General features: G+C 47.5%; 1 protein-coding gene across 1 annotated transcript in view; it reads right to left on the bottom strand.

Annotated features, from left to right (window-relative positions):
* MAST4 (microtubule associated serine/threonine kinase family member 4) overlaps positions 1-10,570 on the bottom strand; it is a 383,523-nt gene that overhangs the window by 5,041 nt on the left and 367,912 nt on the right. Inside the window, 5 exon segments of the mRNA XM_015563109.1 lie at positions 1-330; positions 333-1,183; positions 1,503-1,684; positions 3,663-3,799; positions 10,001-10,123. Of these exon segments, the coding sequence (XP_015418595.1) occupies positions 1-330; positions 333-1,183; positions 1,503-1,684; positions 3,663-3,799; positions 10,001-10,123 (1,623 nt within the window).

Here is a 10,570-nt window from a genome sequence, read left to right on the forward strand (position 1 = left end):
CTCCTGCTGCCCGCCTGTGGGCCGGGCCGCGTTCCCGGGCAGGCACTCATGGGCACTGGAGGGCATCTTGGGCTTGAGCATGAGACAGAGGTTGTCCTCTTTGTCTTCGAGGGACACTTTCTTGCGGAGGTAGTCCATGCCGGCCAGCTTGCTGTCTAGCTTTTCACACCGGAGACACTCCTTGGCCTGGGGAGCCTTCTCCACAGCGTCCCCCCTCCCGGGGGCGGACCTGTCGGGGGAGGGACAGGGGCCGTCCTGAAGGGTGCTGGGCGCAGAGGTGCCCTGGCTGTGGTTTCCCCGTGTGGTTTGAACGTTCTATTTGCTTGTAATTCAACACCCTTCAGCAGGCCGCCCGGGGCCGGGGCCTCCTGCCCTCCTGCTTTGTTCTCAAAATGACCGGACCTTTCCACCGTCTTCGGGTACATTTTCTTCTCCCGCTCCTCTCGCCTCACTGCAGAGTGGTTTTCCGCGTCGCTCCCGAGCGCGTGGGACTTCGGATGGGGTTCGGGTTTCTCCGGGAAGCAATCTGGTTTCTTCACCACCACCTTGGCCTTCAGCTTCTCTCGGTCCAGGTCGTCCACGGACTCCTGCCGGCCCAGCTTCCGGGAGGCGGGGCGCTTCAGGCAGCCCTGCTCCACCGGCCTGGCCCTGCTGAGGGCGGGCGTGTCGCACGCGGTCTCCTCCAGGCTCTGCAGGGTCGCTTCCCGCTGGGAGGGCTCCCGCTGCACCTCCTCCTGGGTCACCTCCAGGCTGTGCTTGCGGGAGCACAGGTGCTTCTTGTCGCTGCCATAGGCGGGGGAGAGCTTCTCCTCGGACTGCACGCGCTTGAGCAGCGGGGACCGCGGCGGCTCGGCGCTCTTGGGCCTCACGATGTGTCTGACGATGGTGGGAGGGGAATGCATTTTGCTGGGAAAGGCTTGCACGATCTTGGCATTGCCCAGGGGGGGTCCCAGCAGAGGGGACGGGGACCGCTGCGGGGAGGTGGGCTGTGGCGTCGGAGACGGGGTCCGGGCCAGCGGGGAGAGCGGGATGTTGCCAGCGGACTTACGCCTTCCCGACCGGTAGCGCTGTCCGCTGAGTTTGGGGGCCAGACCGTGGAGCGTGCTGGGCCGGATGTGTCCTGACCCCGCTGGGGAGTTGGGGGCACTAGAACTTGGGGAGCTGCTCTGTGAGGAGTTAGTGCCTGGGGGTAGAAAACAGAATGCTGTGAGCAAGGGCCACCTTCCCTCCCCTCCGCACCCTCCAGCCCAAACTGCTTCAGGCAGAGGTCAGGCCAAGGTCAGCAAGCTGTCAGCATCCAACTCTAATGAATGAACGCTTTTTGGATAAACCTCCCTACACTAAGTTTTAACCCAATACTTCCTGTCTTATTTTAATGGTCCGAAGAGCCCTATCTAAAGACCTCCAGGCAGGAATAATCCTCAGGGGTTTCGGGATTTAAGACGGTGACTTTGACCTCCTCTCAACTCCCCCTCACTGTCCTGGCCAGGAGACTCACTCACCGGATGGGAAGTCGGGGGTGGAGCGGTAGCTGGGCGTGGGAGATCGGGGAGACAGGCTGTGAGTGGGGGACCCCGGGAGGCTCTCCCCCGACGACAGCGATCGGTTCAAGCAGGAAAAACTTCGGCTGGTGTGGAGTAGAGGAGAAGGCTGCTTAGCTAGTTTTTTGAAAAGGGATCTCCTCCTAGAGTGAAAACAAGAGAAAACGGATCAGATTCCCTGTCCAGAGCCGCTCCTGCCTCCGCACAGTTCCTGCGTTCCAGTCACGCCTCTGTGCCGGAGGCGTGATATGATGGCAGATCCTATTAAAGAGTAGGATCCCACTGTTCTATTTAAAATGTTTGGGTGACTTAGAAAGGAAGATAGCACACTAGGGGAGCTCTCTGAATTCCAAACCCTTTAAGACGAGCTGGGGAAATACATTAAGTATATATTCGTTTATTTACTGTCAGGTTTACGAGGAGGGTGCTGTTTGCCTGAAGGCTTCTGAGTATGTGCCCCCAGATGCTGATACACCTTCACTACGAGATAATACCCGGGGAACCTCTGGAGGAAAAACCATCCCGGATGTAGGATTCTTTAGCGGTGACACACCGGGCAGAGGCTGTATCTGTGAGGGGCTGTTTGCTGGGCTTATCACGCTGTGGGCGCCTGACGATGCCTAATGACAGCGCAGGCTGCACATTTCCATGGACACGCGGGAAAGGTGAACTGAAGCTGATCCTATCAGCAGGGTAGCAGCCGCCTCGCTGCAGCAGAAGCACATGTGTACTCAGTGCTCAACAAGCACAGCCTGGAGCAGAAGGGACAGCCTCCCGCGGCTCGGAGGTGCAGGCGGCTGCGCAGGCCTCCTTCACCCTCCCGCAAGCCCGACCCACCCCGCGGAGCGTGAGCCAGAAGGGCAAACACTGCTACCCTTGGGAACAGCGTGCTCTATCTGACTTACAGCACAAACGAAATAGAAGGCACACATAAAAAAGGGAGCATCTCAGAATGTGTGTGGTGTGCTGTATGCATGTGTAATTTTAATAAAAGTAATGAGGGCACGTGGGTTAAAAAGCCAAACCATTTTATAAGCTTAGATGAAAAATCACCACCCTCATCCTCGGCCTTCTTTTGCCCCCTCTCCAGAGACAAGGAGTGTGTCTTCGCCCCCTCTCATCAGTCTGCACATTGCTAAGCAGTGAGCCTACATTACTTTTTAGTTTTTCTGTCTCAGAAAGTATCTGCTGCTGTCCTACCACAGAAGATGAGAACTAACCTCTTCTGCAACACCCTTCCACCTTCTGACCAAATACACTTCCCCCTTTTTATTCCTCTTGATAAAAAAATTTTTTGGGGGTTTAAAAAAAGGCTGGTGTTTTCTTTGTTGTAAGTATTGTTCACAGCTGGGCCATGGGAAGCTTAATTCTATTTCCTTTCTTGTACAGCTTTGTCTTTCCAGGAGTTGATGAGCATCCCTTTTACATCTGCCTTTTCCTCCTACATTTCTCTCACAAAAAACCCTCTGACTATGATCAGACACATCAGATTCAAGAGGGGAAGGGAGAGCTGCTGCAGCATCCTGCAGGGAGCACATCCCGACAGCTGCCTGGCAAGAAACGCCGCGCCAGGGACGTCTGCCGCATCTTGCACGCAGCACAGAGAGGTACCCACGATGCCTCCCAGACAGCCCACGGTAGCCCGGCCAGACTTCCAGTCAGTAAGACAAAGCCCTTTTATTTCTAGGCTTATTTGGATGCTCTTAAGATGCAGTTATTTCCGAATACCTGGCATTTAAAAAATACCAGCCGTTTTTCGATAGTGCAAAGGACATTATTAAATGTAGATTTAATGTTAAGAACTGCTTGAGGGTCCAGTTCCTCAAATCCAACTCACATGGAATGAAGTCTAGAGGCTTAGGAAACACCCAAGAGCTTTTCACAGCTCTAACACGCGAGATAAAGCAACCTGAATCACAACGGTGAGGTTTACAACATAGCTACATAAACCTTTCCACGATGAAAAATAATGCTATTACGAATATGAACTTCTGTGTATAACTATATGTGAACCACAGCATAAAAATCGCTCATCTATAGCATTTAAATTAGGTAGGGAGTAACTCTCCTCCCACATGGGTATCCGCTGAACTCCCAAAGAATAACACTGCTTGAACTAACCGTTCTAGACTCTCTTTCTTCTTAGATTTCTTGCTCCGCCTCACCATCCGGCTCTTATAGCTGTTTCTCCTGGCTGGTCCCGTTTTGATTGATGTGTTTTCAAATGGGGTCGTAGTGATTGACACCTTATTCCCACTCTATGAAAAAAAAAAAAAGAGAGATGGTATTAAAGGGAAATGCTGTAATAAAACAAGATGAGAACAGAGATAGGAGGCTCCAACACAAAGATACATAAGGACATACACACAAAAGGACCTCCATTTCTAAATAATCCTTTAAACTATGAAGTCCTGGAGAATGAAAACTGGGTGGAGACACAATGGAAGGTTTCTTTCAGAGGGTGGGCTCTGATCTGAGTTCAGATCCGAGCTCTGGGACCTGAGCCGGCTGCTCCTCCTCCCTCGTCTCCACTTCCTGTGCTACCTCACAGCTGAATCACACCTTCTCCAGGGCTCCTCTGAGGACCACGGGAAGGACAGAGTCGGTGAAGCCCTCAGCCTCACGGTGACCTCCGGAAAGGCTCTCTAAATAACAGGTAGCGTCACCCATATGCATGAAGCATAAGTAATGTGCCCAGAGCTGTCTCCGTGGTTGATTTACTTTTCTTTTTTCTCATGATTGTGTTTTTCCTTTGACCTAGAAATCAAAGAGTAACAAAACTGAAAGAGACTTATTTTTTCATTATTTTAAAAGGTTCCTTTTCTATCACCATAAACCCTGCCGAGCTGGAAAGTTTATGCCAGTGAGCACGCCGCAGCCTCTCTCCACCCAGGCACGTGTGGTGAGGTCATCCCGTGGGCCTCGTGCGCTTTCACGCAGTCCTGGGCAGGGGCTTCGTAAACAATTCAAATCTTAAATTATTCTAACATCTAGTTTTATGTTGTTGTTCTTCTCATTTCACATTATAAAACTTTGAAACACTTTGCCTTCTTCACTGAATATTCTTTAAGAATGCATTTTAATTGGCTATACTATAATATTCTGTGAGATGGGTGGATCAAAATTTAACTATCTCGCTACTGCTACTGCTTTCTACTTTTCAATTTATATAAGAGTTGAAATAAATGTCCTTGTCTACATATCACTGTCCTAACCTCTGACATTTTCCTTAAACTGGGCAATTAGACTCCAGGCACTGAATCACGCGGCCTATCCGAACTTCTTAAAGACCCCCATACAGACTGGTACACTGTTTCCCAGAGGGTTTATGTCAGTTCACACTCTTGCCAGCAGCACATGGGTACCTATCTTACCACAGGCCTGTCAGAACTGAATATTGACATTAAGCAAATTACCAATTTTATAGGAAAAAGTTATGTCAAGTTTTAATCTTCATTCCTTGACAATTAACAGGCTGAATGTAGTGTCACTGATTTTGGTCATCTGTGTTTCTTCAGGAAATGTTTTGTTCACATCTTACATCTAATTTAGTATCTGAAAGTCTTCGTATTTTGTTATTGATTTTAGAGTTCTTTATATAGTTAATATATAGTCCCATACCTAATGCCATAATTATAAAAATGTTTTATGGAAGTGGATTTGAAATTGAAAGAGAAAAAATTATTTTTCATTATGAGAGAATAAATTATATATTCTATATGCAAAATGACAAAACTTTAAAAATAAACCTTTATCTGATAGTAGAGACTGGCATTCTATTTATATTTAATTAGAAAATTCTTGTAAATATGAAAGGTCTACCAGTAAAGGTTGTTTGGGATGGGGTATTCCTTCTCTTCACAAACTGAGTGAAAGCATACTAAAATTTTGTTTTTTCCTATGCCTCAGGTGAAGGATAAGGGCAAAAATGTGGCATTTGGAGCTTATCTTTCATTGCAGTGCTTTCGATCTTTCTCCACACTCACACAGAGTGGACACACAGAGTCATAATGATCACTGGGGTGTTCTGTCTTATGGGCTACCGAATCCAGTCTATACTTTTCTATCATATTTAACATCGACTTCTATGTCTTTAGAAGAAGATAACAATCCCACCTGGTATTTTAAAAGCGCGTTATGGATATTGAAGTATTTTTCACATGTGTTCTTTTACCAGGCCACGAGGGTTAGTTTTTTACAACCCTATGCGGTGCGAAGAGATTGTTACCCTTCCTTGCATTCTAGGAAAGGAAGGCGGATTCACAGACATTCGTCCTTCCCAGGGCCACAGCGCCAGTGCAAGAGCCCAGAGCTGGCTGTCCTGACCCTCATCTCCACTGCCCGCTCCTTATGGGCAGAGCAGGCCCTGGCCCTCCCATCTGTCGTGTTCCCAGCAGAGTGCACGGCTTGTACTTGAGAAAAAGTGATGGTGATGGAACAGGCCCTGAACAATCATAGAATCAGACTGTCAAGAAGAAATTAAGGAGATATAGACATATCAAAACACTTTAGAAAATAAATACCAGTTATAACCAGGAATGCTAAACCAGAACACATCACTAGACTATACAAATGTCCCCTTTGCCTACGAAAGCCAAACCCAGTTTTCTTTCTTGTTTCTACATGTGGCTATTCCAGAGGACAATTCACCCGACTTATGGAAATACAATAAGAGACAATGTCCCCAGATACAAAGATGCAGAATACCAATAGCTAGTTAGAAACATTAATGATTGTGGAAATGATAAATGACTAGACGATAGCTTCACAGAGAATAGGTGACAAGTAGGAAGCCTGCCACCTAGTGGATACATCAGCTATAGCGAGTGCTGCCTAAACTCGGCACAGTGTAGCTAACGGGGTCAGTTCATCCTCAGGACTGGACGTTCGTTCTGTTGGCGAATGAGCAACCTCTCATCAGACAAATTCTGGGGTACTTGTTTAAAAATAACAAAAACGGGGCCAGCAGACTGTTAAATGTTCAATTAGTTCTCTTTTACTTCTAACCATTTGTGTGATTAGGGCACAGTGGGAGGGAAATTATTTCAGCTGATGGAACTGAACACAGAGCAGAAGTCATCTACCCAATCTCTTCTCTCCATCTGGCTCCACATTAGTTAGCTGTTGGCCTTGGGTACCTTGAGCTAGACTGCTCTCCCATTTATTTCTTTGCAAAGTGCACATGGGGAAGAGCATCTTCCTGCACAGCCGTGTCCTTGCCCTGATCCGCACCCTCCACAACCTGGCCCCAGCCAGCTGCCCACTGCATCCCCTTTCTGAACCCAGGCTCCAGCCACACTGGTGTACTCATGCATCTCTAGCACTTGAGCTCTCCTGTGATGTAATCTCCTTGTGATTTAATGCCCTATCTTTGTATTGCCTCCCCTTCCCACATACTAAACACCAGCCTTCACAGCCCCTCACAATGACCCCTAACTCCTCACACCTGTCCACCTGGAGGAAGGCCATCACTCCTTCAGAGCTCGGACCATAGGTACAGTCTGTTGCTTATGTTTAACACTTGGACTGTCGCCTGGAATTGCCACTGTCTCCCCTGGGAACATCGGACGCTAAGTTCCTGGCAATCGGAAAACGTAATGGAGGAGCACTCTGGGACGGTGCTCAGGCCTGCAGTGCCGGGTGCAGATCCTCTTCTGCTCCTTCCTGGCAGACAAGCTTGGGCTGCTTGGCTAACACCTCTCTGCTGTATCTCTTCACCTGTAACAGGGAGCATTTATATTCAAAGTGCCTACCTCCCAGGGTGTGAGGATTCCCTGAGCCTAGAAACCTAAAGCACTATTTCCTATTACGCTTGCGTGTCATTTGTTGGAGGACCCTTGCAGGCCTTAGCACAATGCTCTGCACATTTCGGGGCTCAGCAGTTATGTGAGGGTGGTAATAATGAGGCTATTTGATGGTCCCCACTTTAGTATCCAGAGGTTCCCCAGAGTTCATGCAGATGAAAATTGTGCTTTATAGGGCTTGTCTTAGGCATTGGGGATTTAAACTAGCGCTATCCTAAGAAGGCAGCCTGGTTGAGAAGAGAGTTTCCTGGATTAGAGAGGCTCAGCCAGGCAGGTTATCACGTGAGCAGGAGATAAGACTGGGTTAATACGGCCTCCACTGGCCACTACAGTGAGGTCATGAAACAAACATGGAATACACTAACCATGCTCACATTCGGAACGATACATAAGTTGTGTGTTTCTAAATACACACATGCAGCCCTGGGTGATGGCTCTTCCTCCTTTTGCTAAGGGTGCATGAGCTTTTGTAAAGTAGTCTGTGAGTATAAAACCCCACGTAAGCAGCATCCAAGAATGCTGAAACACAGCTCTCACACCGACGCCCCACCAGCGATGGCACGGAGGAGCCCAGTGTTGACACTAGACACTTTGCACGCTGTCGGAGACTGCTGGGTAAATTTGGAAGAAAGCTGCATGATTACACAGTTCACTGGGAAGATAATTAAATCCCTCATATCCTCTTTGTTTCGTTACACTGGCTACTCCTCTTGAGTGCTTCCTTTATGAACAAGAGGCAGGATCCTCTGCTTGGATCTGTGACAGCGCGTGTGGCTCCAAAGGGTGCCAATGGCTCGCCACTCCAGCATGTCTATGCAGGCAGCAGGCAGCTTTAGAGAACACACTGACTAGGTGCAGGAATGGAAGCACTCCGTAACCAGATGATATAGATGGAATCGTGTGATTCTGCCAAGACACCTTGCCAGAGAAATGGACATCCAAGTTTCAACGAAGCATAAAGAGAGGTTTTTAGACACAGAATCCTGTTAGAATACTTTATCAAATAGATGATGAAAATAATCAATTATGTCTCAGCATCTCTCCTACAGGCTGCTGTCCGGTCTGCTGTGTGCTCAACATGCCCACAGATGATATCTAACACTGCCAATGGGCTCTGCAATGCTCTCCTCATAGTCAGCCCTGTCCCCTGGTGTAGGTGAGAAAGCTGTCTAGACTTAGAGGACGCCCTGTGAGCATGGATGACAACGAATCTAGCCCCCAGCCCATGGGACACCTGAGCCCAAGACGAATATCTCATTAATGCTGTGCATCAGTCAATGGCAATAACTTCTCTACAGTCTGCTACTTCACAATGGACCCTTGAACATACATGCTATTCTACTCTCGGTACCTGGGCCAGACTCAGGGAATGACAAAGAAGGAGGAAAAAGGTCACTGAACTGAACTTATTCTGAAAGGCTTTCCACACCCACTTCCCTGTCATACCTCCCAAGTTCCTCATTTTCTTTCAAGTTCCAGTTAAACGTCATTTCCCTATGATGCCTCTTCCACTCACAGAATGTTTTTTCCAAAAGTATGAGATTCCTCCCTCTGCTATAGCCCTGAATGGTTTAGTTGAATTTTATCCATTTACATATCTTCCATACTCCTTGAGGGCAAGAATTAGACCTTAATTCCTGTGCTGCTACTTTTTTATGGTACCTGCTCAGGGCCGGTGCTCTAGGAATGGTCTGAGTGCATGTTATCTAAATGGCAGGTATGTGCACAAGCTTCCTCTCCATAGGCCGCAGGTGAGCTGCAGCGCAGGCTCACACCAGGTGCCTGGCAGCCCCTTACGGTGCTCAGGGAGCAAGGAGGAGGTCATCTGAAAATCTGTTGAACTGTAAAGCAATCCTACAACTAGAGACACTGCACTCTAATTGCAGGAAAATTAGCCTTTGTTTCTGAACAAAATGTAACATCAATCTCAAATTCATCTTTATTTGTTTTAATCAAATCTATGTTTGGAGCTAAAACTTTATATTCTGGTGTCAGCAGGTGGCAAAGCAAAGAACTCAGAAAAAGGAAGGGGATCTGCGTAATAGTCACTCTCCTCTCCTTTCATGCGTCCCGTGATCTTCCCCCTCCCTGGGCTTTATTCAGCTTTAAGTAGAAAGTGATCTCTATGCAAAGTCATTTGCACGGAGGGAAAGGGCCACTGGTTGCCAGAACCCATTCTCCCATTACCACCGATGTATACAATTGGTAGTAGGCATGTTTCCATTCACAATTCTGTCTTCCCGAGGAAACCCAGCTCTCAGGCTCAACGTTCAGATCAGACCCCATAGCTTTACACCACTCTGTCTTACTCCACTAGAATAAAACCTCTTGAATGTTCCTGAGCAAAATCACCTGTTCTTGACTTCCAACCAGATTTTTCTATGTGAAGTACATAAAACAAATTTTTCTTTATAATTTAGGATAAGAGGCAAAATTAAATTAGGAGGTGATTATGCAGATATTCATGATATAAACTCAGAGAATTCCTATCTTTGTCTTTGACAATAGACCCGAGACTACTGAGTAAGTCCTCAGTAATGAGCCTGCATGTGTGGCGTGCGCTGAAGAAGGACCCTGGGACCCAGGCATGTAATTCTTGGTACCAGTTCCTTCTGGCTCTGCCCCGTCTGCATGGTCGTGACATAAAGACAGTACCTTCAGCAAGAGCTCTATCACTTCTGTGTGGACGAGTCCGTGCACTGGCTCTCCATTGATGTGTGTGATCAGGTCCCCGGCCTTCAGGCCCGCCTGGCAGGCTGGGCTTCCTTCTTCTACATTCTGAAGTCCACGGGGAGAGGGCATATTAGTAAGCAAACCAATGACAATCCTAAGCCGCCTGCTTCTAGTGCCAGACTATTCCGAGTTAAGTACCAAATGATCCTAAGCTCCTAAGAGTATTAAAAAGGCATGTTTCCTGCTTCTACTGTCATCATCCTAAACAGGGTAATTTCTATGTTTTCTTAAAAAAATTCAGGATATTACAAAGGTAGTTTTTGTGGGTTTTTTTGTTGTTGTTTTTTTAAAGGCGGTCAAGAGAAAACAAACACACAGAAAAAAAAAACCAACAAAAGAACAAAAGAATAAAAAAGGATGGAAATAGGAGTGTCTTTGGCCCTTTCAACCAGCTTGGTACAAAGAGTAGACAATCAAATGTAAAAACTGGACAGAACTATGCGAAAGGATTTCTGTTTGCTAAATTCAATTGTGTCATATACATCAAGGGAA

The sequence above is a fragment of the Myotis davidii genome, unplaced genomic scaffold (assembly GCF_000327345.1).
Source record: "Myotis davidii unplaced genomic scaffold, ASM32734v1 scaffold135, whole genome shotgun sequence".
NCBI classification, from domain to species: Eukaryota; Metazoa; Chordata; class Mammalia; order Chiroptera; family Vespertilionidae; genus Myotis; species Myotis davidii.